Source organism: Raphanus sativus, chromosome 6 (assembly GCF_000801105.2).
Source record: "Raphanus sativus cultivar WK10039 chromosome 6, ASM80110v3, whole genome shotgun sequence".
Classification (NCBI taxonomy): Eukaryota; Viridiplantae; Streptophyta; class Magnoliopsida; order Brassicales; family Brassicaceae; genus Raphanus; species Raphanus sativus.
The window spans coordinates 14210492-14236812 of record NC_079516.1 but is presented as its reverse complement, the minus strand read 5'-3'; the positions used below and the strand labels follow the sequence as shown (position 1 = coordinate 14236812).

The 26321-nt window shown below is 38.7% G+C and overlaps 4 protein-coding genes, 1 long non-coding RNA gene and 1 other non-coding gene across 7 annotated transcripts; 4 read left to right on the top strand and 2 right to left on the bottom strand.

Moving 5' to 3' along the window:
- Nucleotides 1–9367: 9367 nt before the first annotated feature.
- LOC108807863 (G-type lectin S-receptor-like serine/threonine-protein kinase At4g11900) lies at nt 9368–11521 on the top strand. Its single transcript, XM_056986981.1, has 6 exons — nt 9368–9557; nt 9644–9783; nt 10053–10263; nt 10616–10853; nt 11146–11293; nt 11381–11521. The coding sequence occupies exons 1-6, from the start codon at nt 9368–9370 to the stop codon at nt 11519–11521; spliced, it is 1068 nt and encodes a 355-aa protein (XP_056842961.1).
- A 1476-nt stretch (nt 11522–12997) lies between these two features.
- On the bottom strand, nt 12998–15439 carry LOC130496506 (flotillin-like protein 1). Its single transcript, XM_056988620.1, has 2 exons — nt 14938–15439; nt 12998–14455 (listed from the first exon to the last, which is right to left on the bottom strand). The coding sequence occupies exons 1-2, from the start codon at nt 15296–15298 to the stop codon at nt 13413–13415; spliced, it is 1404 nt and encodes a 467-aa protein (XP_056844600.1). The 5' UTR covers nt 15299–15439; the 3' UTR covers nt 12998–13412.
- A 2868-nt stretch (nt 15440–18307) lies between these two features.
- LOC108813163 (uncharacterized) lies at nt 18308–18808 on the top strand. Its single transcript, XM_018585636.2, has one exon. The coding sequence runs from the start codon at nt 18339–18341 to the stop codon at nt 18714–18716; it is 378 nt and encodes a 125-aa protein (XP_018441138.1). The 5' UTR covers nt 18308–18338; the 3' UTR covers nt 18717–18808.
- Nucleotides 18809–19515: 707 nt separating this feature from the next.
- Nucleotides 19516–22079, bottom strand: LOC108813162 (homeobox protein knotted-1-like 3). 2 transcript variants are annotated; one of them, XM_018585633.2, is made up of 6 exons: nt 21191–22079; nt 20975–21095; nt 20669–20862; nt 20216–20347; nt 19983–20119; nt 19516–19873 (listed from the first exon to the last, which is right to left on the bottom strand). In XM_018585633.2, exons 1-6 carry the CDS (start codon nt 21851–21853, stop codon nt 19870–19872), a joined length of 1251 nt encoding a protein of 416 aa, XP_018441135.2. In that variant the 5' UTR covers nt 21854–22079; the 3' UTR covers nt 19516–19869. The 2 variants fall into 2 exon arrangements, with proteins under 2 accessions (XP_018441135.2, XP_018441134.2); XM_018585632.2 differs by having other exon boundaries at nt 19516–19881; nt 21191–22078.
- A 2256-nt stretch (nt 22080–24335) lies between these two features.
- On the top strand, nt 24336–25984 carry LOC130496534 (uncharacterized). The gene is made up of 3 exons (XR_008935698.1): nt 24336–24563; nt 25288–25601; nt 25713–25984. It is a non-coding gene; the product is annotated as an uncharacterized LOC130496534 (long non-coding RNA).
- LOC130497311 (small nucleolar RNA snoR109) lies at nt 24627–24726 on the top strand. The gene has a single exon (XR_008936310.1). It is a non-coding gene; the product is annotated as a small nucleolar RNA snoR109 (small nucleolar RNA).
- Nucleotides 25985–26321: the final 337 nt, after the last annotated feature.

Sequence of the window (26321 nt, the reverse complement as noted above, 5' to 3'; positions counted from 1 at the left end):
TGGTCTATAGTTACTGTGGGTCGTGTGAGGGGTAAAACTCACACCTAGATTTTAGACCAGGTTTTATGTTTAGGAAAGGTTAGGGAAAGATTACCGCGGGCTGAATCCCGTAAGAACTTGATGAATGAACTTCGATTTGTATTGATATAATAGAAATGGGATGGTTACAAAGATGTTTCTTTTGATGATTACAAAGATAATAAAAAGGATTGTATCTTAAGAATGTTTCGATGAATGTTAAGTAAAATCTGAGTAGGATCGGATATATCTTCTTTCTTGACTTGCTTTCTCTTTAAATAGCCTCAGGTCCCGTCGGTTGCTACCAACAGGTTCCCGAGATCCTCTCCGTGATTTGAGGGATTTGTAACAGCTTCTCTTTGACCGGGTCCTGCGCCTATTTACTTGTCCACGAGCTACCTCTTTGACCGGGTCCTGCGCCTGTTTACTTGTCAACGAGCTGCCTCTTTTCCTTGACCTCTCTGATGAACATCTCCAGCTCACAGCCTCCGGATCTGACTTAGCTGTTTTTGAAGATTGAATTCATGATGGGCCTTTCATGGCCTGTTATCATTTCTTATTGTCTATCACTAGCTAGGGGGTCATATTTGGGCCCAACAGTTGCCCCCAGCTTTCGAGATAAGATTTCTTATCTCGGAAGCTAGACCTAGCCGGCGAGCATCAATCTTTCTGTTGAGATCTTGAGCAACAGTTATCTTTATTGAAGATTTCCTTTGCTTAATCTGATGGCTACGATTGCGTATGAAAAGGCGCAAGTATCCGACTTTTCGGCCAGCAAGCTTTCCATTCCTCAATTCTCAGAGAGTTCAGGTACTTTCGAGACTAACATGTTTAATCTATCCTTTTCCAGAGAGTATGTTTCTAACTTAAGTTTGGTGTGCCCTGATTCAGCTCCAGTCGAGACGTCCAAGATGGGCGATGACAAGGAGGCAGATGAGGGAGATCCAGCCAAAGAAAGTGATCCAGTCGAGGGAGACAAGGATGTCGGGATGAGCTCCCGTGATAATGATGTCTAAGAGCTGTGGCTCTTTTTGAATTGTAATGTTGCTTTTCATGACTTTTGCCCAATGGGCTTTGTTTATGTTTCAGACTTATAGCCTGAGGAGGCTTTTAAACCTTGACTTGTTTTAGGGTCTTCTGAACCCTCGTTAGCCCGGGGAGGCTTTTAAACCCTTTTATTCAAATTTCGGTTTTGTTTTTCGTATTAAGTCATTTGACTTGGTTTGATCGTTTTTTGGATGAGATTGATTTTTGTCAAGTGGTAGTTTCGGTTAGGACATGTATCGTGATTATCAGATACAATGTCCAATGACTTATCAGGTCTCGAAGATTTTGAGTGTATTTGATTACGAGGATTCTTAGAAGGAGTTCCTGATACGTTGAGCTTGGCTTTGGATCCTTAGGAACCTGAACTGCTCTGTAGACCTTAGGAGTGGTTCCACGGGAACCTGACTTCGTTTGTGGGATTTTAAGACCCATTGAAGTTTCGCTTAGGATTTTAAGACCTTTTGAAACTTGATAAGGATTTTAAGACCTTTAGGTTACTAAGGATTTTAAGACCTTAGGTTTTTGATAAGGATTTTAAGACTTTTGAGGTTACTAAGGATTTTAAGACCTTAGGTTTTTGATAAGGATTTTAAGACCTTTGAGGTTACTAAGGATTTTAAGACCTTAGATTTTTAATAAGGATTTTAAGACCTTTGAAGTTTGATAAGGATTTTAAGACCTTGGAGATTTGATAAGGATTTTAAGACCTTGGAGATTTGGTAAGGATTTTAAGACCTTAGAGATTTGGTAAGGATTTTAAGACCTTAGATCCAGGTTCGTCGAGACCTGATACTGTCTGAAGGATTTTAAGACCTTTAGGTTCAGGTTCGTCGAGACCTGATATTGCTTTGAAGGATTTTAAGACCTTTAGGATTGTTAGGATTTTAAGACCTTAGGTCCAGGTTCGTCGAGACCTGATATTGTCTGAAGGATTTTAAGACCTTAGGTTCAGGTTCGTCGAGACCTGATATTGCTCTGAAGGATTTTAAGACCTTTAGGATTGTTAAGGATTTTAAGACCTTAGGTTCAGGTTCGCAGGGACCTGTTTTGTTAAAGAATTGAGATAACGAGAATAATTTCTTTATTGATAATTGGATACATGGTATCGTAGTAATCGTACAATTGCTGTATTACGATGATCATACACTTGCTGCGCGGGCTATGTGATTTTAATCAGACATATGCCCCCTTTGATTGTAGTGAACGAAGTGTTTGAAATGAGGTTGGGGCTGCACTCATGACGGAGTTACCTACGTACCCAGTCAAGGGATCAAGCCTAACGTAGTTCGGGAATTTTAGGTACCTAATGATAATATCTCTTAAGATTCGTGGCGTTCCACGATCTGATTTCAGGTACCCCGGTTCGCACCTTTCGGAGCTTGTAAACGCCAGGTCGTACTACATGGATGATCTGATAGGGACCTTCCCAGTTAGTTCCTAACTTCCCAGCATTTGGCTCTTTGGTTCCTTCGAAAAATTTCCTAAGTACTAGGTCACCTACAGCAAACTGCCGGAGCCTGACTTTGGAATTGTACTGTCGTGCCATTGCTTGCTGATAGTTCTGAATGCGAATCAAAGCTCGGTCCCGTCTTTCCTCGATTAGATCGAGGCTGTCAGTTAGGAGTTGATCATTAGCTGCGGGATTGGATGTACAGAATTCCCGGCGGAGGCTACCAGCAATGGTTTCAGCTGGAACGACGGCTTCCATCCCATATGCTAAGGAGAAAGGAGTTTCTTCTGTAGCTTTTCGTGGGGTGGTCCGACATGCCCAAAGTACTTCAAGTAACTTCTCTGACCAGAGTTCCTTCTGGGTTCCGAGGCGTTTCTTGAGGTTTGCTAATACTGATTTATTAGCAGCCTCTGCCTGTCCGTTACCTTGAGGTCGGCGAGGTGATGAGAAGGTCAGGCGAATATTCCACTTGTCACAAAATATTTTGAAATCGTGGGATATGAAATCGTAGCTTCTTCTTTCCACTTCCTGATGGTACTAGTGGTCCCACGATATCCATGGACCATCTCATAAATGGATAAGGGGCAGATATGTTAGACAGCTTTTCCGCAGGTTGGTGTATAATCGGTGCATGCCTCTGGCATTTGTCGCATGAAGAGGAATAGGCCTCACAATCTGCAATAATGGTAGGCCAGAAATATCCTTGTCTTTTGATTCTGATGGCTAAAGCTCTTCCTCCAGAGTGGTTCCCGCAGGAACCGTCGTGCATTTCCTTCATGAGTCTCATAGCAACGAGGCCATGGACGCATTTTAGGTAAGGTCCGGAAATGCTTCGTTTGAGGAGGACTGATTCAGTTACGCAATATCTCGCGCTTAATGCTTTGAGCTTTCGAGCCTCCCATTTATTGGGTGGAGTCTTTCCCTCCAGGATGTATTGCGTGATTGGAATTCTCCAATCCTCTCTTCCTACAACTTTATTATGAAGAGACGAGGGAGGTTCCTGTTCGGGACCTGGTGTCGTGGTGCCCCCGGAGGTATTGGTAGGATTGGGCTCCAGGGAGTCTGAATTCCGAGGAATACCTCCAGATGAATTTTGGAGAGCTGTACGGCTTCTGGTTTTAACTCTGCAGATGACTGGGTCTGAGTTGGTGCCCCCGGGGGTATTCTCGAGATCAGGCTCTAAGGCGTCTGAATTTCGAGGAATATCTTCCGTGACTTGGATTATGTTCCCGGAGGTATGCTTTTTTGCGCTGCATATTCTGGTTTTTGGAAACCAAAATGTTGTGAAAACCTGGGTAGCTACTGCTTCAGGGCAGGTACCTTCGGGTTGCGCTTTTAGTTTGCTCTCTTTTTCAGCTTTAGTAGCTATGTCGATGCTTGGTTTCTCGATTCCTTCTACGGGTATGATTCGTTTTACGAGGGGGTCTGATGTGGAGGCTAAAGCAGCCAATGCATCTGCTGAGGAGTTCTCACCTCGTGGGATTCTCGTTAGCTCGAATTTGTCGAACTGCCTAGTGAGGTTCTAGACGACTTCGAGATATGCCCCCATTCTTTCGTCCCTCGTTTCATATTCTCCGTGAAACTGGCTAGCTACTAGCTGTGAATCACTATAAGCGTTTAGCTCTCGGATTCCGAGGCTTAGGGCGAGCTTCAACCCTGCGATTAGTGCTTCATATTCAGCTTCGTTGTTTGAGGGCGCTGAATCCGAGCCTATATGACTGCTCGATGGTTTCTCCTGCTGAAGAAGTTAGCCTTAGACCGATACCGGAGCCCTGTTTTGATGAGGCTCCGTCGACGTATAGGCTCCACTTCGGAGATTCCATTTCGGAGTCTAACTGCTCGGATGTCAACTCGATGATAAAGTCAGCGAGGACCTGAGCTTTCGCTGCTGCTCGAGGTCTATACTCAATATCATATTCGCTGAGTTCTATGGCCCATTTAGCCAATCGCCCTGACTGGCTGGGGCTGTGCAAGATCATTCGTAACGGTTGTGAGGTCATTACGACGATCGAGTGCGATTGGAAGTAAGGTCGCAATTTTCTGGCGGCTGTTACGACTGCTAGAGCTAGTTTTTCCATTGCAGGGTACCTGGTTTCGGCGTCTATCAAACTTTTACTGGTGTAATAGACAGGTCTTTGTTCGTTTTGTTCTTCTCGTACTAGAACGCCGCTGACTGCAGCAGTTGATACAGCGAGATATATGTACAATGGCTCTCCTATTACTGGTTTAGATAGGATCGGAGGTTCGGAGAGGTAAGCTTTCAATTGCTTGAAGGCTTCCTCACATTTCTCGTCCCATAAGAACTTCTTATTATTTCTTAGAAGTTTGTAAAATGGGAGGCATTTATCAGTGGACTTGGATATAAATCGATTCAATGCCGCGATTCGTCCAGTCAATCTCTGTACCTCTCTGGTCGTCTTAGGTGACGGCATTTCTAGGAAGGTTGCTATCTGCTGCGGGTTGGCTTCAATGCCTCTTTCGGTTACGAGATAGCCTAGGAACTCGCCTGATGGTACCCCGAAAGTACATTTAGTGGGATTGAGCTTCATATCGTACTTGTTCAGGATATCGAAGCATTCCCTTAAGTGGGAGATATGATCTTCTCTAGCTGAGGATTTGACTAGCATGTCGTCGATATAGACCTCCATGGTTTTTCCAAGTTGTCCAGCAAACATCTTATTTACTAGCCTCTGATAGGTAGCTCCTGCGTTTTTTAGTCCGAATGGCATAACCTTATAACAATAGGTTCCTCGTTCGGTTATGAATGCAGTTTTCTCCTGGTCCTCAGGATCCATCATGATTTGGTTATATCCTGAGAAGGCATCCATGAAGGATAGGAGTTGATGGCCGGCTGTTGCTTCAACCAGGCGGTCGATGTGAGGTAACGGGAAGCTGTCTTTAGGACAAGCTTTGTTTAGGTCTGTGAAGTCTACACAGATTCTCCACTTCCCGTTTTTCTTCTTTACCACTACTGGGTTAGCTAACCAGTCGGGGTAATGTACCTCTCGAATGGACCCAGCTTTCGTAAGTCGGTCAACTTCGTCGTTAACGGCTTGAGCCTTTTCGAGACCTAGCTTACGACGCTTCTGTTTGATCGGTTTGAAAGTAGGGTCAACTTTTAGCTTATGGGTGGTGATGTTCGGGTCTATTCCTTTCATGTCATTGGTGGACCATGCAAAGGTTTTGACATTGCTTTTCAAAAAATCAATGAGCTCCTTTTTTGTCTCAAGAGGTAGCTCGGACCCGATGCTCACCTTTCTTTCAGGATCTGAGTCGTCGATGCAAACTTTTTCGGTTAGGTTCCTGGGGGGACCTCGAATATTTTGTTGCATTTCGCGACCTTCCTGGATCTGTAATTGCTATTGGGGGGATTTTTTGAGGATTTCGAATCCTCCCAAATAGCAGATCCTGGATATCTTCTGGCTACCGTGTATGGTAGCTATCCCTTCGGGTGTTGGAAATTTTACGCACTGATGGTACGTTGAGGCTACTGCCTTCATTTTGTGGATCCAAGGTCTTCCCAAAATCGCGTGGAACGGGGAAGGTCTATCGATGACTACTAAGTTGGTCATTTTCATTATTCCGCCAGCTATGACTGGGAGCTTGATTGTTCCCAATGAGGTAGCTGTTTCTCCGGAGAAGCCTACGAGATTAGCTTTTTGGCCAATAATTTCGTAGTCGTCTATTTCCATCCCTTTTAGGGTGTTATAGAAAATGAGGTCGACAGAGCTTCCTGTGTCTATCATGAGCTTAGGAACCTCGTATCCTGCGATGTTCAGGGTGACGATCAACGCATCATCGTGAGGTCTGTCAAGGTTTGAGGTCTCGCTCTCCCAGAAAGAAATCTTAGTGTTGGATTCAGGATTAGGAGGCTTAGGTCCAGTGTTAGACACAGCCTTCCGCACGTGATTCTTAATGGAATTGACGGAGTCTTGACATATGTCTGATCCTCCAAGGATACAGTCCACCCTCGAGTCGGGGTTCGATTGATGGGAGGGTTTGCTCAAGAGAGCTTCGACTTGTAAACTTTTTCCTTGGGGGAATTTTCCAAGAATCATGTCGACTCTTTTTTTGGGACCTGGAGGTGGCGAATCGGTTTCCTTCTCAGGTGACCTCTCGCGTTTCGGGGAAGTGTCCCTGGAACCTCTTTTCTGATAAGGTGGCGGCTTTTTAAGGTCCACGCCCTTTATTTCTCCGGCTGCGAATTTAGCTGCCAGCTGGCGTTGGAGGTCCCAACACTCTTCGGTTGAGTGTCCTTCGCGATCGTGATAAGAGCAATGTTTGCCTTTATCGAAGCCTTTTGACCAGGGAGTTTTGTTTGCTGCTGCAACAGGTTTCTCTTCCTTGTCTTCCTCGATTGCGTAGGAATGTTCTCCCTGAGTTTGATTATTTCGAGGGTTACCCTTTTTATGAGGTCCCTTAGTCTCGGAGGAGTCACCTTTCGAATGATTCTGTGGTTTCTTGTGGAGTTTATCCAGTGCAGCTGTCTCCTCCTCCAAAGTAATATATTTGGTGGCTCTATGAAGAGCGTCATCGATAGTTGGAGGAGCATTGAGTGTTAGCTCTGACCAGAATTTCGATCTATAGAACAGACCTCTCCTAAGGGCCTCGATGGCAACTTTGTCGTTAGGATTCGAGAGCTTAGTTCTTATTGCCCTGAATTTCTCGATGTAGACTCGTAATGAGTCTCCCATTCCTTGACTAACCTTCCAAAGGTCGGCCTCAGAGGCTTGCTTCTGGATATGGATTGAATATTGCTTCATAAAGGCGTTGGTTAATTGATCGAAATTGTCTATCGAGGCTGGCTCGAGACCGGAGAACCACTCAAGGGCTGTTCCGACCAAGTTTTCGGCGAATGTCCTACAGTAACCTGCTTCACATTCTTCCTGTGTGAAATGGGCTTTAACAATTGCCAATCGGAAAGCTCTCAAATAGGCTTTTGGGTCGGAGGTCCCATCATACTCAGGAATTCTGATTTTTCGGGTATCTCTTATGTGAGAGCTGGCAATTCTGTCCGTGAATGGAGTTCCACGGGTTTCCTCAATTAAGCTATCGATTTCGGGAGCTGAACTCGTAGCTTTATGGACTTGAGCTCCCAATTTCTGGAGAGCCGCGTGAGTTCGCTCCATATATCTACGGATAGCTTCAGGTCCTTCAAACGGAAGGACGTTTGGATCGTTCGCAGGTACCCGACGGGTAGGTTCCTGACGTAAACGAGTTGGCTCATCCTCCCATGCGGTTGGTGGGCTAAATCGCTCGGCATTTCTTGGGTTATCGGAGTCTATCCTTTGATAACCGTCCCCATTCGGGATCGAGCTTCTAGTTTGATAAACCGAAGCTGACGCTCTGCCCCCAGATGGGAAGGATATTCCTGCTCCGGACCTAGGATCAGGCGGCGGAGGAGGTAAACGAGTACTCCTGTCAGTGACCTGACCGGGTGTGGAACTAGTTGTTGCTATGTTACTTCCCATAGCACTGGCATTAGGTGGATTGAACACGGGAGCTGTTCCAGTATGAGGTGTCTGGAAAGCAGATCCGCGTCCTTCCGGGGTAGTGCTATCAGGGGAAAAGTTTAAACGTGCTCGGGGAAATGAGGGATCGGTTAATCGATCATGAAAGGTGACCCCCGGAGCCTGACGTTGCGGTGGTTGGGTTGTTGCGTTTAGAGATCTAGTTATCTCTTCGAATCGTTGTTGACGTACAGTCAGCTGATGCATCGTGCGCTCACTTTCCTGAGCTTTATCTACCAATTGTATCATCATCTGGCGGATCTCAGAGAGCTGAGCCTCCGTTTGATTCGGAATGGCTTGCTGCTGAGGATTCTCGGTAATCGGGAGCCCGGAGGTGTTTCCACCTGATGACCTCGGGTTAGTAACTCCGGTTGTAGTTTGGCTCGTTCGAGCATCAACCGGAGGCTGTTGCCCAGATCGGTGGTCGCCACGTTGAGGCTCTGTGATTACAAGACTAGAGCCTCCGTCGTTCGGTGAGCCATCGCCCTGAATCGGGAGGTTAAGGTCAGACGGGGTTGTTGTCTGATCGGTAGGATTCATCCTCAAGTTAGAGTAAGGGATTCGATTGTTTCTTCCCCACAGACGGCGCCAATTGTGAGGGGTAAAACTCACACCTAGATTTTAGACCAGGTTTTATGTTTAGGAAAGGTTAGGGAAAGATTACCGCGGGCTGAATCCCGTAAGAACTTGATGAATGAACTTCGATTTGTATTGATATAATAGAAATGGGATGGTTACAAAGATGTTTCTTTTGATGATTACAAAGATAATAAAAAGGATTGTATCTTAAGAATGTTTCGATGAATGTTAAGTAAAATCTGAGTAGGATCGGATATATCTTCTTTCTTGACTTGCTTTCTCTTTAAATAGCCTCAGGTCCCGTCGGTTGCTACCAACAGGTTCCCGAGATCCTCTCCGTGATTTGAGGGATTTGTAACAGCTTCTCTTTGACCGGGTCCTGCGCCTATTTACTTGTCCACGAGCTACCTCTTTGACCGGGTCCTGCGCCTGTTTACTTGTCAACGAACTGCCTCTTTTCCTTGACCTCTCTGATGAACATTTCCAGCTCACAGCCTCCGGATCTGACTTAGCTGTTTTTGAAGATTGAATTCATGATGGGCCTTTCACTGTCTGTTATCATTTCTTATTGTCTATCACTAGCTAGGGGGTCATATTTGGGCCCAACAGTTCGTTTAGGTTATGTAATGGGAAAACATCGCAGGTCTCTTGTGAATGCGTTCCTGAGTCAGAGCCAGAAGGTGGCCAGTTACAGTATATTGGATTCGTCTCAGGATGGCATTTCCAATTCTTGGCAGCACCCATTGAAAATAATTATTCATATATGTCATTTTCAAACGAGGACACGAATATTCAATCACAAACGCTTCTAGGGAATACAGGAGCAACAAAACATTACAAAATCGCAACCATCGTACTAGCCAGTGTACTAACATCAGTAGCTGCTGCTTCATTTCTTGTTGGTTCGTGTTGTTGTTACTTTTCTTCTCGGCGCAGAACAAGAGCACAAAAAGGTGAGATCGATATTTTTGTAGAAGCTATTTTCACTATACAGAGTTTTGTTTATTTTTGTAACATTTATTTGGTTTGTTTCCTGAAGCTGAAGCGGATACTACTGAAACAGAGGATGGTGATGGAGAAGAGATGTGTGACCTAAGTCTACATACAATAATAAGAGCAACCAATGGTTTCTCTGAGGATTACAAGATAGGAGAAGGTGGATTTGGTCCAGTTTATAAGGTACCTAAACCAATATTCAAGTAAAACAATCTGATTATATTCTTAGCTCCAAGTAATAATTGTTGACAAAAGAGTTATTAACTTATTATGCATAAATCACATGGCTTTTCAAATTTTCAAAATAATATATTAAAATTAAACTTAAAACGTTATAGTCTCCTAAATCTCAGATTCGGTCTTGCATTATGGTTGTAGCCGGTCAAGTTCATTGAGGACCATTTGCAAAAGAAGAAATATTTTTTTTCTGCTAAGTGATCTTGAAATGTTAGGCAAAGCTACCAAATGGAGTGGACGTGGCGATCAAAAGGCTTTCGAAAAGGTCAAACCAAGGTCTGAAGGAGTTCAAGAACGAAGTGCAATTAATCAACAAGCTTCAACACAGGAACCTAGTGAGACTTTTAGGACACTGCATGGAAGAAGACGAGAAACTCCTTATATACGAGTACATGCCTAATAAGAGCCTTGATGCTTTCCTCTTTGGTAAGTTATGAATGCGAAATTATTAACCACCATATTGTTACCGCGGACCAGATGCCCTTCATGGTCATACGCTCTAGTATTCACTTTACGCTCTCTCTCTTTTTTTTAAATGGTCTTTAAGGTTTTTGCAAAATATAAAATTTTATACAATTTATTTGATTACATAAAAGTAACATCAAATCAAAGTAATTCAACCAATAAGAAAAATATATAATATTTTGTAGTTGGTCAAAATTTCAAATAACATTAAATTTTGAGAACATCCCCTATTATGAAACAAAAAAAAAATTAAACATCTTTTGAAATGGTATGGAAGGAGTATTATCATTTCTTTTTGTTTTGGTTCTTGTAGATTCTATTAAGCGTAGGGAATTGGATTGGGAGAAACGTATGAATATAATTGATGGGACAACAAAAGGACTTCAGTATCTGCATGAAGACTCACATCTTAAGATAATTCATCGAGATCTTAAGTCAAGCAACATTCTTCTTGATGATGAGATGAATCCTAAAATCTCCGATTTTGGAACTGCTAGGATTTTCGATTGCAAACAGATCAATGACAGTACCCAAAGAATCATTGGAACGTAGTAAGTGTTTGAAAAAAAATTGGGTTTGTGTTTGTATTTACACGCTATTAGTTTTTCTATTAATCATAATGCTAACAAGAGTAAGACAAATTGTTCTTTTTTCCCATAAATACAGAGGAGGGAGAGTGCTTTAAAACATAAATATGAAGTATAAACTTTTATACATAATTTATGTTTGATAAAAGTGTATAGCGTATATATACATGAAATAATACTATTAAGACATATCTACAATTTGTTCAAAAAAAAAAAAAGACATATCTACAATTAACTTTCTTCATGTACATTTCAGTGGCTATATGTCACCGGAATATGGGTTGGGCGGAATAATTTCAGAAAAATCTGATATATATAGCTTTGGAGTTCTGTTATTGGAGATTATATCAGGCAGAAAGGCGAACAAGTTTGTTCATAACGATCACAACAGTCTCATTAATTATGTAAGTGTTTCTATACATTTCATAAAACACTTACCTATTATTAAAAAAGAGTTATATACAGAATGTATATGGTTGAATCATCTTCAGGCATGGCAATCTTGGTGTGACACAAAAGGTGTTAGCACTGTAGATGAAGCATTAGGTGATTCATATTCTTCAAAAGAAGCAATGCGATGCATTCACATTGCACTTCTTTGTGTTCAAGACCATCCTAATGACAGAGCGTAACTAGTGTGTGCCACTGAGCGTCAGTTATGCCTGCAAGTCCTTGGCGATCAGTTTCGGTCAGAGTAGAATTTGCTCTGATCTGTGTTGGTGAAGCAACTATCTGAGAGGAGTTTACTTGTGTAGTGGTTGGTGACTCTGTAGTTGTTGTGTTGTTCTGTCCCCCTTGATAGTTGTTTCTGGTTCGTGGTCGTGTTCCCCACCATTCGGGATAACCAATGACGCGAAAACATCCTGCTGCTTGATGACCAAGACGACCACAAGCGGTGCAGGTGACATTAGCGTCGGATTGGTGTAACGAGGTCGAGAACCGCCGGAGTTTGAGTTTGATTGTCTGGAGCTATCATAGCTCTGGTTCGTTTGTCGGTTATTCGAAGAAGAAGACGACTGTGCTGGAGTTTGAGCCGCAAAGCTGAGCACTGCCTGTGGTTCTTTCTGCGAATTCTGTTGAACTGTTTCGTTTTGGACGATGGTTTGATAGACGGTGTCAAGATCTGGGATTGGAATCTGAGCACAAATCTGTGATCGTACGGCACCATGAATTGCGTCATCAAGACCAAATAGAAAGTCGTGAACTCGAACAATATCACGTTCTTTGTCTTGAGCTTCCATCAAATTGCAATCGCACTTGCCACACTTGCATGTCGTAATTGTAAAACATTCAGCCATAGAGTCCCAAATCTTAGTCAGACGTCCAAAGTAGTCTTCTACAGAAGATCCTGCTTGACGACAGTTCGCGAGAGAGGCTCGAAGTTGTTGGTAACGAGCTCCGCTTTTGAGAGCAAATCGTCGTTTGATATGATCCCATAGATCCTTGGCGTACTCTTTATGAGAGATATTAGAACGTAGCTTTGGTTCTATGGTAAGCTTGATCCATGTGACAAGTAGGTGGTTATTAGCCATCCAGTCTTCGTGATCGGTGGAGTCGGTGGTCGGTTTCGGTATGGTGCCATCGATGAAGCCAAACTTCTTGCGTGCACTTAAAGCAACACGTAAGTTTTGTGCCCATTCGTCGTAGTTTCGTCCGTTGAGTAGAGGTTGAGAGATAACAGCTCCAGGGTTATCACTAGCCGATAGATCATACGGAGAGATCGTTCGTCGAGGTTTCTGAACAATTGCAAGAGTTTCTGCCATTGTTGAGTGAGTTGAGGTCGAAGATCGGAAGAATCAGTCTGATTCTAGGTCGGAAAAAATATCGAGGTTTTAGTGTCGTAGCTCTGATACCATGAGAAGTTCTGTAATCGTAAATCGTTTTCTATATTCATTCATGACCAGAAGGTCTTTCTTATATACACATCAGAGATCGTAATCCTATCGAGACTAGGAAACATAATATAACTTAGATAAGGAGAAACTATTAGATAAGGCTAATCTAAATCTTATGTATATCGTAATACCCACAATTTCACAAATCGGTTATATGTTCAACAATGACCACCATCTCCAGCATCCAAAACAGCCAACCTTCACAAATGCGTTGAACAACGACCAGCGGTTAATGTCTCAGTATGCGTTCTCGACAAATGAAGTGACACAGACTACAATAGACGGACGATGAGCAATAAATTAAACTAAAGTAAGCCCAAAATGTATTTTGGTGATCATTTTCAGGCATTGGAGTCTTGAGACTAAAGCATGCATTTGTGTTTGTAGTTCTTTTTTTACTGTAAAAGTGATTTCCACTACTTCATTTTACATATCAAAGATAGTTTTTACCTCTTATTTTTGTTATTTAACTCTCTTTTTTTTAACATATAGTATGAAAATAACTGAAAAAACACACTTCCAATGTCTTGACAAATGGCAAGTTTTGTATCTTCAACCACAAGTAACGACCACACCATGCCATTATCCAAACCTCAAAACTCAGAAGTGTTGAGGCGACATTTCTTACTTAAGACTCTGCACCACGTAGAGTACCGATCCAAGCAGGTGGTTGCATCCCAGTCTGCTCATAAACCGTATCAAGAACCGGAGGCAACATCTTGTAGAGTCCAGCTATATCCTTCATAGCACTCCCACCACCACTACCACCAATCCCCTGTTCTCCACCATGGTTCCAAACGCTAATCTTGGGGTTCAAGTCTTTAACCGCAATGGCGTTAATCTTAGCTATCTCCAAATAAGAGCCATTATTAATCATCAAGAAGTCTCTAAGTGCAGAATAGTCATTGTGAAGAGCGTCTAGGAGGGTCCTGAGATAAGTCCCCTGAGCACTTGCTAAAGCAACAAGTCCCTCTGCTTCTTTCTGCTTTGTGTAGAATGCTGCGTCTGCTGCAGCTCTCTGTGCCTCGGCTTCCTTTTGCTTCTCGTACAGAACTGCCTCTGCTTGCTTCTGCTTGTTGTATAGTTCCCAGTTTGCTTCTTGAACCTTTGTTTCATACTCAACACTGGCTTTGCTAAGGAACTCAGCCTTGAGCTTCTCAGTCCTAGTCAACGCATTCATTTTCTCAACCTTAGTCTGAAGCTCAGCTTCTCTCAAAGCCACTGCTTTAGTTGCTTCAACCTCAGCAACCTGAGCATCCTTAGTCCAAGCAGCTTTCTTCATAGCAAGCTCAGCATTGGCTTTAGCAACATCAGCCTCCTTCTGATTCTCAAACACTTTAATCTCAGTCTTCACTTTTATCTCTTCCTTTGTCCCTTCTCCTTGCCTCTGCATCATTATGATCTTGGACTCCGCATCGATTTTAGCTGCGTTTTGAATAGTAAGCCCGTTACGTTCTTTTGCACCGATCTCTCCTTTCATCTTGGCTTCGGAAACATCGATCCTCGCTTGATTCGCTGCTTCCATTTGAGTCTTCTGACCCAAGTAAGAGAAGTACTCATGTCCAGGTACGTCAACGAGCTGCTTCACGTTAGCATTGTAGATTATGAGACCGAACTGGTCTAGTTCTAGTTGAACCTTATCAAACACCTCCTTCTTAAAATCCTTTGTCCCTTCAAATCCGTAAAATAAAATAAAATAAAATAAATAAAAATATTTTTAACCATATAGTTTTTTTTTGACAAATTTAACCATATAGTTCATAAAAATGTATCTGACAAACATGTACGAAGTGTGTAATGAGGATAACATAGAGCTCTCTATATACGGACATAAGCTAATAAACTTATTACCTGTTGAAACTGTTTTGCATAATTTAAACTAGACTGAATCAAACATGGTCGAATATAAGATTTAGGATTTTTAATAAAATTTTAATAATTTTCTTTGACATTTTTGAGACATGCAATTTATGTAAAATAACTCTTCTAAAATTTAGAGGTGAAATCTAGTGTTTTATTTGGATGTGCCGAGAACCTGCTCTAGAACAAAAGACTCTTTAGCCAAAGTTGACGCATTCAACACGCTCAAATCATCAAGAAACTTCAAATTTTTGGGAGACACGTTATAGATGAGTAAATGCGTGTAGGGTTACCTTTGAAGATTTGTTCCATGGTCATGGAAGCAGAGAGGACACGAGTCTCTCCTTCGATAACACCTTCAACAAGCTCATGGACGTGGTTGGATCCATTGGCGTGAGGCGAAATAAGCCTAGCGTACAGAATGAGCGCTTCAGGGTCGTCCACGCGAGGTCCGATGGTGAAGACGGCGGGGAGAACGAAAGGGAGCTTCTCGGCGCTCATGGCCTGGACTTTGAAAGTGTAGTTGACCGGAGAAACGTCGAAGACGGTGCAAGATTGCCATGGAAACACCCACGATTTCTTGGAGAGCTTGATGTCTTCGATACCAGCACCGGTGATCGCTAGGTACTGTGAAGCTCTAGCAACCCTGTACATCTCTAGGATCTTGTTAGCTTTTGTATGTGATTATTTTAGGTTTTCCTATGGGGCTGTTTGCTTATGATATAAAGTCGTCGAAATGTTTTACATATATAGTCGTCAAAATGTCTGTAAACGAGTAATTTATAAATCAACCCATTTCCAAGAAAGTACACAATATTTTATTTTTGGTGTATTTAAAAAATAATAAATCAAAACATTGATGAACAAGACCAGCTAATGCGCCAGTTTAGGCGGCTTGAATGTTTTATTGGGCTCTTTCTATTGAATGTTAAGTGGTTAATGTTTTTTTTTTGAACTTGAGTGGTTAATGTTTTTCATTGGTAATTTTATATTTATTAAGAATATTGTATCTTTTTAGATTTTCTATCCTTGTTTAGCCCTTTTGTATTGAAAACAAATCATTTATTTCTATATATTTAATTAGGAAATATATACTATTATGTCAAATCTTAACAATAAATTATTCAAAGCAGAATACTATAAATTGATTATTTATAGATTATTTAACTTAATATGAAATCTTTGTTAATTAATGCATTGTACTGTTAATAGCTTAAAGTGGTGTCAAATTTTAAAAGAAAACATATATAAGAATGTAAGATGCAAAAAACAAACGTGCATAAGAGCACGAATATGATGATCATGTGTACTTGAAGAAGATGAAATAGGTTTTAATTTAGACCCAACAATTTGTATAATCTGTGAAACGGTATTACGTCCGGACGTGAGCAATCCAGCCTTTCACCTTTGTATGATTGGAGCTCATAATTAAGCTGTATATGAAACAGGTATTAATAAGTCCAACGCTAATATTTTGATTTCATGTATATATGAACATGAGAACATCTAAAAGACAATGATTACTACAAAATTGAAATACATTACACACAAACAATATATAACTCTGACAAAAATTAAAGTCAAAGAAAACTGTAACATAAACGATATAGTGTTTATATAGCAAGAAGGAAGGATTTTTGAACAACAATAAATATTAGCCAGACGAGCGAGTGTAGTTCTTAGATTTCCTCTTATATACCTTCAATCGTGGCTTAAATATGTACTTAAACTTACACGTCAAGCATAGAAAATTCAGTTTAGAAATACACATATTAGTACTAGTTTCGTCTAATATATGTTTTGTATGCAGTGTATACATTTTTGCCATTATCCTGAGATTCTTATTTCTGAGATGCGACTTATGTTTCTCATTTACCAGATTATATCAGGTTTCAAAATTACATACTCCTTTTAGAAGATCATTATCGAGTCAGGTTTGTAATGAGTTTTTACTTTGCTACATATAAAAATAGCAAGATTCACTTACCCTCTGGATTGGCATTGAGAACTTATAAACAAAAAGAATGTTCATAGTGCAATCTTTGTTATGACGTTACAAGGACACAAACATAATGATTAACCGGGATGATTACTGATTTAGCGAGTTGTCGTTATAGCTAAGATTAGACAACATGTACAGCCTTTTTCATATTGTGAATTAGTTAACAAGTTTCCACACCACTTTTTTTGGTAAAATGTTAAATTGTTATACCAATTTTCGAATTTAAAACAGTATAACAATTTTTCGAATTTGAAACAGAATTTACATAGAAAACATATAGCGAAATGCGATAAAACAGAACAAAGTCGAGAAGTCACTCTGCAATGAGTCTGAGCTTGGACCAAAGAACTGAGAACAGTCGAGAGAATGAGAGCTGGGCACCGAGAGAAAAACGCCATCAAACCTTGAAACAACAACTCGTACAGCTTCTGACCACTTAACCATAACTAGATCCAGTCGAAAAATCTTAGCACAAACAAGCTCAAAACATCCGACAACTATACCTTTGACCACAGGAAAGAAAACCACTGATCGATGATGTCGTTGTTCGTAGAGATGTTCCAGAGATTGCCGTCTCCGGTCTATGACGTAACCCAACAACTAATCATCATTTGCCAAGCTGTCAGCCTACTTAATTTTTTTCTTATCACCTTTCTTTTTTTCTTAACCACATTCAACTTTCTTTCACTTTTTCTATGGTCTTACTTATCATCACTCGCATTTGTTGTTTTATTTCTCTCATTAAACACCACTATTATATACTTAATCCTTGCACATATCTTTTTACATATTAATTTCATACTATTTATAAATTATCTTAAACAAAAAATGTGAAAACTACAAAACCAGATATTAAAATAAAATTTCGCTACACAGTAGCGAAATAAATACATCTATTTTTTAATATTTCAATATATTTTGATAGTATTCAGTAAAAATATATCAAAAATCACATAACAATTCTGTGAAACATAAAAATATACACCAAATAAGATAATAAAACAATATGAAAATCAAATTTCTTAAATTTAAATGTTGTATATATGGTACAATCAAATATTTGCTTATTTTATAAACAAAAATATTCAAAAGTAGGAAAAACCTAAAAAAAATGAATGTAATAAAATTTCAAAGATGCAACATTATTAATTTATAGAGGTTCTGTTGTATGTTAAAAATATATTATCATGAAAAACAAACATTACTTTTAACATCGTTTGTGTAAATCAATTTTGAAACTTGAGTTTTTTTTTGTTTGTTAATATCACATAGCCGAATATACTAGTTTTTCTTAATAATATAATCGTAGACACTTTCACTTTTTCAGATAACGCAATCTCAGTGGATTTGTATTCTATTATGCCCCAAACTTATCTACTCAACAAAATCATTTCAAAAAATAAAAACAATAAAAATCATTAGATAACTATCCATAAAGACAAGAAAAAATAAAGAAAGAAAGCAACGGTTTCGCTCCCGCCTTCACAGCTGGCTTTCATGATTAGCCAGCGAATAATACCATCACTCCTCTCACACAACCGTCACGCTATTACAAAACAACAGTCCAATGAGACACCCCATCACTTACATCATCCAACGGTCGGAACGCCACGTGGATTAATCTCACTCACCTTTGTGTGTGTATATATTAGTCTACTATCTTCTCAAAGACAAGAACACTCTCTGCTTTTAATGGCCACAGATCAAGAAAATCTACTCTCTGATGATTACGAGAAAACGGCGCCGTTTTGCGGGTGTGGGTATCTCCGTAGGTTCCAGGTGTTCCGGTGGCGAAGAGTAGGAGGAGGAGACGGTGGCTGGAGCGGTGACTTGCAGGAAGAAAGAAGCGAAAGCTGGTGGAGCAGGAAACTTAAGGTGCTAAAGGAGATTTCTGAGAAAATTGCGGGACCAAAGTGGAAAAACTTTATAAGAAGTTTTAGCAAGAAGAAGAAGGTGAAGAGGGATGTGGATTTCACGTACGATCTTGAAAACTACAGTCTTAATTTTGATGAGGGAGGTGATAATCCTTCACCGGAGAGGTATGTAGCTCCGGTTGTTATTAAAGTTTGATACTTTTTTGGTATTTATCTCTCCTTTTGTAACTATTTTTATTGATTGTGTTGTTATATGTTAATACAAATATACATAAGGGTTAACTATAATTTCGTGTTTAGTTTAGTTAACTTATTGTTCTTCAATCACCACTCCAAGCTTAGATTTTTTAAAACATGATTTAAGTGAACAATAGCTATAGACTAACTTGATTAATAGTGTGAACTAGAGCATTGCTTTAGAATAATTTGTTTTGTATTTATTTACTCAGTTCTTCTTATGTACTTAGATATAGTTGTATGGATAAAATATGATTATATTACGAAAAATAAGAAGAAGACAATAGCAAAAATAGATAACAACAGGAAATTGATTTGCTAAAGACTGGAGAGATTAAGCTAAAAGTTGGATAACTAGCGGTAGAACAAGTATAGTATAAGAATAGTATAAAAGTATAGCATCTCTCTATATCTACCGACAAAACAGTTGTTGGATTAGGCGGTGGCATTGTGTACCGGTGAGCAAGTATGGTGTCTTGAAGCGTATTTTTTTTGTTTTTGTCTATGCTAAAAATGTATTTATGTATTTACTTTTCGAGCCAATAACACTACATATCCATCAATAATGGATCCAGTTGGTGAGAGCATGGATTTATGTTGTGAAGCAAGCAAAGTAAATGAAACAAATGTAGTTTAGTATAGTACAAGCATATCAGATTATCAAGTAAGTAGGCAATAAAACAAAACAAAACAAAAGCAATTGAAACTTGAAAGCATACTAAGTAAGGAGGTGATGTTTTCTTTATATAGAAACTGTGTATCCCAATGCTATCCACTCACTGTCTTATTCACAAGATACCATGCTAATGATGGTTCATAATAAAACTCATGCATACAAACTATCCCATTTTAAAAAATAACAACATCAAACAGAAGCCTGAATCTTCTTTTTTCATCTTTGGGTTGTGTCTACTAATAAATATATGGCATCACATAACCGAACTACGTACTATGTTGTAATTGCACAAAAAGTTGCTTTCTAATACTGTCCTCTCTCCTGTATATCCCAAGTTTAACCCCTAAACACTGCTTCAAATCCCCATCCAATCCAGCTCCCAAATTCACTCCATATGTTTTGTTCTTTCTACGTGAAACGCTCTCTTCCGCTATCGTCACCTGCATTGCTTTCATCCATACAATAGGTTTCAGACTTGACTCAGATCCATCAGTTTTCGGATATGTCTTTAAGACCAAAGAGAAAGTGTTATGTAAGTGTATAGTATACCTTTTGCGTTTGTTCTTCAAAACAGTGGAAGAAGATGGATTGCTATGCCAGTTTCTCTTTCTCTGATTAATGAACCAATTGTTTATCTGCTTTAGCTGCAAACCTGTCTCCTGCACCAACCTCGCCTTATCTTCCTCCTGACAAAATCAAATATTTGCAATACCTCGCTGTTATATTACTTGTGAGTTTCATTAAATGGAAGAAAACTAATTTGAGAGAGAAAGAGAGCTCACAGTAGGGTAAGGCCATTTGGAATGAGATTGCCACCATGCTTTGAGAACAGAAGTGGTGTCTCCTGGTAGCTTCCCAGCTCTTCTCTTCCTCAGTATCTCCTCTCTTATGTCTACTATTTTCTCCTTGTAACCCTTTTGTCACACCAAACAAACAAAGCTTCTACATTACTACTTGTAATTTAGCATATAGTTCAAACCATACACTATTACTTGACTCAGAAGATATATAAACCGTTTAGAGATATGCAAAGTGATAAAACTACTGGGTGGTGTTTAGAGACGAGATAATGTTCAAAAAATCATTAGGCCGTAATTAAACGTTTTATATAGAATTATTGATTAGGCGGATGTCTAGACCGATTTTTTTAATACATTAACCTTTTCTTTTAAAAGAAATCAGTTAAAGAAAAATAGTTTTGTTTAGGTCTTCTTGAATGATTTTTGCTTAATTACCTGTTTGAGCTCATGTTTGAGTTCTTGTCTGACTCGCTCCATTAAAGATCTTTCGCTCTCAGTAGGAACCAGAGGACCAAACCCCAATACATCTAAGCCTCCTCCTCCATCGAACATATTAGCATCGCTCTCTACTTGTTGTTCATCCTCATCATCTGACATTGTTGCTCCCATGCCTTCTCCTGGAGACACGCCTATCTCACCAACAAACAAACACACATGTCCCGACAATTATTGTAAATGAAAACAACAAAACAGAGCATGTCTTGTCAACTACAGTGATGAAACGTTGTCTCTATCTCTCACCTGTTAAGCTTTGAAGAGACTGCTCGATCTCCCAGCAAGCCATCACAGCTTCCATTGCATGAACACGCACGTGTTGTTGCAGTTGCTCTTTGAAAGAACACAGAAGCAAAACATAATGCGTCTGCGTTTGTAAAAAGACAAAACAGAGAAGATCAATTTCCGACAGAACAGAACAGATTTAAATTATCAAATATTTTAATTACAGAAGAGGGTTACCATGAACTGGTCAAGCTCTTTGTCGTCGTCGCCGACGAGTCCTTGGCCGGCGCCTAAAGCAGAGTACTTCGCGACGACGTTCTGCGACTGAGCAAGCTGTGCGTCGATCCTCGGAAGCTGATCAACCGGCGTCGCGATTCTCAGACAGGCGACGTGCGCCGACAGAAGCTGCTCGTAGAGCGGATGGGAGAGTATCTCCGCCTTTTGCCTCGCATTCTGCCAGCTCACAACTCCCTCCGCCGCCGCCGCAGCTCCTCCTCCTCCTCCTCCGTCGTTCTTGTTCTCGCCGCTGATCATCGTCTCTGCTCCTTCTTCATCGACGACGACGTCTCCGACAACGGCGGCGCCGGCGTTGTTGTTGTTTCCGGTTCGTTGGAGGAAAGAGGAGGAACGGGATAGCCACTGATTAGCTGCGGCGGCGGCGGCGGCGACGGCGGAGGAAGGAGAATCGGAGCTGCTTGCGGCGGTGGTGTTGGCGGTGGATGTGTGGAGGTTGAGGAAGTTGTTGTTGTTGTTGTTGTCTGAGCGAAGAAGCGCCGTGTTGAGCCAATTAGGAGGTTGCGCGTCGTGAAAATGTTGCTGCTGTTGCGGAGGCGGCGGAGGAGGTCCGTCTTGGTCGGTAAAATGATTGAAAGAGAGGTCTTGATTGTGGTGAAACGCCATCGTTTCAATGTTTTTTTTTGTATGAAATTTTCTGTTTGTGAGAGGGAAAGATAAAGAAAGGAGGTGAAGGTTGAATCTCTGCTTCTATGACGATTGGTTCAATTATCAATCCACAGAAAAACTTTTTATCTTTTAGAAAAAATTTAAACGAAAAAGTGTCAGAGAAAATGGTATGTGACTTTATATATATATGAGTATATATGTGTGGGTGTGCAGACTTGCACAGAGCTGAGAGATCGAGACGAATGAGAGAGAAGACCTTTTATTCTCTATTTTTATTTTATTTTAATTTTTCAGAGTAATTATTAGTTGAGCAAAAAAATTAGATAATAAAAAATTTTATAGCAACAATACGTAAGAACAAAAGTTCAAAACAGTATTGATCAAAAAATAAAACAACTAAGTTACTTTTAAATCTTAAATATTTATCATAATTTCATTTTCTAAATTATAAACTAAACTCAAATCCTGATATAATGGAAATGAACTCATTGTTCAGAAAAACAAAAAAAACTTTTAATTACCGTTGTTTAAAAATTAATTATATTTTTGGAACAAAAATGTTTTATGAGATCTTAAAATATTTTCTACTATCTTATTTGTATTTTTAGACAATTATAGTACTAAGAAAAAGTATCTCAAATTACCGATAAATATTTTTCGCTTCATATATATAAATTAAAAATAATTAAAATATATTATATCTAATTAAATATTTATTTAACTAATAATATTTTATATAAATAAAATTAATGTATTTTGTAATTAATATAAATTTGAAATAGATAAAGTTGTATTAACCGAAATTTTAAAGTGCAAGAGATTATCTATAAACATAGGGAGTTTATTTTAGTTTTGACAATGATATTATTTTGGCTAAGGAAAAACAAAAATCTTTGTTTCCAATCATTCTGGTCCACATCTATATTAAAAATAGTGACTAGTGAAAATAAAGATTAGGTTACGCCAAAAAGGTGATTAAATAACCAAATTTAAGCAAAAGATGGTGACTAAAGAAAGTAGTCGTGGACTAATCTGAATCGTTCATTGTTAGTGGGGACTGGATTGATTTAGATCGGACGGTGAAGTAAGGTCGTTCCCCCGTCCTCCGCTCAACTGTGTTTTATTTTTATGTCTGTTAAGAAATAGCAATAAATTTAATTTACTTTTGTTATGTGTTGTGTCTCCAGACGCAACGTATCTTGGCGTACATGCGCGTGTGTCTGACGCTCATATGCTTACTGCTGGACCATGCGGTGTTTCTCATCGCACTAGGAAACAAAGAAGTATATAGCTGTATAGTTTGCTCATGAAAAAAAAGCTGTATAGTATGGTATCGTGTTGCTCCAAAAAAAAGAGAGTATAGTATTCGTATAAATATGATTGTAACACAGTTGATGTGTTATCAATTGTCACTACAAGAAAATAGCTCTATTGCAACAGAAAAATTGTGACGTTCATTTTCGTTAATAATTTGCTATGATTATTGTAATATTTTTGCAATAATGAATTTTCGTCATAATTTATCACAAATTTATTGTAAAATAACAACTATAACCGATGTTGCATATTTTCGTTACTAAATTGCAACCTTTTGCAACATAATCAAATATCTTGCGAATTTTGCAATAATCATTCAACATTTTTGAATCATTGCTAATTTGCAAACAAAAGTATAAAAAAATCTGGCAAATAATGTGACAAATGTTTTTTTTGAAATTAAAACAAAATAATCATTTACATGTTGATTCAGTTTCTCTTCTCTCCAGCCAATGAAAAATCTTAGATATGCAACCTTATATAAAATTCTACGTACTCTTTCCTCAACTTTTTAAAAGTGTCATTCAAGGTTTGATTAAAGTATTTTTTTTGTTGATTAATAATACTCACATTTTAATAAAAAACAAAAATTGGACTTATGATGGAATTGGGCCTGATTTGTCATACAAATTAGTAACGACCCTTGACCATATAATGTGACAAATGTTATATTTTTGTTATATGTTTTTATAGAAAAGGTCAATAGTTTTTTATATTAAATAGAAAAATATACAATCTATATTTATACTGTATATTTAAACATGTACACTATATTTTTAGAGTTTCAGATTCTTGAGATTTTGTTAACAGTTTTACCTTATGAATTTTATTATGATTTCGTCTTATATAGTATGGTTTACTTATTCCTATTCATTAGACAAAATAATCATTTACATGTTGATTCAGTTTCTCTTCTCTCCAGCCAATGAAAAATCTTAGATATGCAACCTTATATAAAATTCTATGTACTCTTTCCTTAACTTTTTAAAAGTGTCGTTCAAGGTTTAATTAAAGTATTTTTTTGTTGATTAATAATACTCACATTTTAACAAAAAACAAAAATTGGACTTATGATGGGATTGGGCCTGATTTGTCATACAAATTAGTAACGACCCTTGACCATATGCTTTCCTTGTTTTTTCACCTGAAAAAAAAAAAGAAAGAAAGAGTGGCGGTGGCTATCGGGAGGAGATCTACACGGCCAAAGCAGATGGAGCTCCGGCGATAGCAGTTCAAGCTTGGATGATGCTCTCGGGCTTCCCCTGGTCTTCAATCTGTAGCAGAAAAGCTGAACCGACAACATATCTGAGCTTTGGTGATGGGTTCTTCTTCTCTTCTTCCTCCTCGGGGTTCTACTGTTTACATATGAGGACGACATGCATGTACAGAGGTAACTATTTTCTATCTGTGAACTTTGTTCTGTCGGTGAACTCTGTTCTTGAATTAGCCAATACGGCTGTAGCTAGATCAATTCAGAAGCTATCTGGCCGGTGGTCGCGAGAGAGGTTTAATCTCTCCGGTCGATTCATCTGCTTACCTAGTTTCTTACAATTTTTTTTTTTAATTTTGGGTTATAGTTCAAAAAAAGAAAAATCTCTGTTCTGTCTTTTCAAGATTGTGTACGGAACAGACATGTGGTCCTGACTCTTTTCTGTCGTTTCATGGTTAGATTTTCTTTCTACTACTGCCAAACATATAGTTTCTTGTTGTTACTTGAGTCACTGCATTTACTGGTTTTCTTATAGTTTTTACTCTCTTTTCAAGCATGTGTCTCTGTTTTAATTGATTTTCAGTAGATGACTTTGTTTAATTGCTTTAACGTTTTGAACTTTGTAACTACTAAAAACATTTTAGTCAAAAAAAAACATTGAAAAAAAACATTGACTTTGTTTAACTGCATTTACTTGTTTTTCTTTTAGCAAAAAAAAAACTACTAAAAACATTTTAGTCAAATGTTGTTCCCGCCTTATATCTCATTTGCCGCTTGAATTTAGTTTGTTTAGAGAATATTATGCTAAAAAGATATGGATATATCCAATATCCAGAGGGTTTAGATTTTGTTGTTTTCAAATATATATATACAAAGCTTATACGGTGTTTATTCTGCATCTCAGTTCTTTGAAAGCAACTCATCTCCAGATGGCAAATGAGGGTCAAAATCAAGGAGCAGACCAACCTATGAATGTCTTAGGTGTTCTTAATCACTCTAAAGTGAATGGATCATTGTGGTAAACGTTTTAGTTTATATATGAACGTCACGTTAAAGTTTTAGTTGCGTTATATTTTTATTTTTGTTTGTAGGTTCAAACGTGATGCTCTAATCACTAATGAGATAACAACAATCATCCGATCTGGTTTTCCTGGCCCGTATCAGAATTGGTCAACCACGCCGCTACATGTAAAAAAACGATGGTAGTACACGTTTAAGGTAAAACCGTGAGAATACCTTTTTATTGTTTTATGTTTGGTATCACTATAGATATACTTATACCTAGTTTTATCTAATCACTCTAACTTTTTTTTAATAATATATTCTCAGAGCAAATTCTCTTGGAATCATTCTCAGAGCAAGTTTCCATGGTAAAATGCCAGTCACCACTGAAAGCCACTTAGAAAATGATGAGTTCAAGAAAAAGGTAGAAAACATTTCTCAAGAAAATGAAGATATCAAGAAAGATTGAGCAAACTTGAAGGTTTGGAGAAAATGATTGTGATCCTTTGTCCCGCTATTATCTCCATGGGTGGCAACAACCAAGTTTAAATTGGCTCTTTTGTTATTTTTCTAAGATTTTATTAGTTTTTCTAGTTTTAAATTATTGCTGGTTTTTCTCTATTAATACATTGTTGATTTTTTTCCAATATTTTATTTATTTAATAAAATTGGTTTTTTGACATTTGTTTATTATAAAAAAATATAACGTAAAAATAAACTATCCATCTAATATTTCTTATAACAGAATACTAAAACAATTAATCTATGCAGCATAGTTGATATCTACTAATTTATTAAAATATATTAATTGTTAACCATATAGAATTCACCGTAAAATAAATTTGCACCAAATGTATTATTTAAAAGTAATTATAAGAAAATTTGCAACAACGTTTGCTATATCTCTTATAAAGCAAATTTTGTAACAATTTTAAA

What these genes read in the sequence shown, in the direction of transcription:
- LOC108807863 (XM_056986981.1), top strand. Translation starts at nt 9,368, where the DNA reads ATGTCATTTTCAAACGAGGACACGAATATTCAATCACAAACGCTTCTA. An exon ending in CCTTGATGCTTTCCTCTTTG is followed by an intron (nt 10,264 to 10,615) that starts GTAAGTTATGAA and finishes TGGTTCTTGTAG; the next exon opens with ATTCTATTAAGCGTAGGGAA. An exon ending in ACAACAGTCTCATTAATTAT is followed by an intron (nt 11,294 to 11,380) that starts GTAAGTGTTTCT and finishes AATCATCTTCAG; the next exon opens with GCATGGCAATCTTGGTGTGA.
- LOC130496506 (XM_056988620.1), bottom strand. Translation starts at nt 15,298, where the DNA reads ATGTACAGGGTTGCTAGAGCTTCACAGTACCTAGCGATCACCGGTGCT. An exon ending in CATGGAACAAATCTTCAAAG is followed by an intron (nt 14,456 to 14,937) that starts GTAACCCTACAC and finishes ACGGATTTGAAG; the next exon opens with GGACAAAGGATTTTAAGAAG.
- LOC108813163 (XM_018585636.2), top strand. Translation starts at nt 18,339, where the DNA reads ATGGCCACAGATCAAGAAAATCTACTCTCTGATGATTACGAGAAAACG.
- LOC108813162 (XM_018585632.2), bottom strand. Translation starts at nt 21,853, where the DNA reads ATGGCGTTTCACCACAATCAAGACCTCTCTTTCAATCATTTTACCGAC. An exon ending in AAGAGCTTGACCAGTTCATG is followed by an intron (nt 21,096 to 21,190) that starts GTAACCCTCTTC and finishes TTACAAACGCAG; the next exon opens with ACGCATTATGTTTTGCTTCT. An exon ending in GTCTCTTCAAAGCTTAACAG is followed by an intron (nt 20,863 to 20,974) that starts GTGAGAGATAGA and finishes TTGGTGAGATAG; the next exon opens with GCGTGTCTCCAGGAGAAGGC.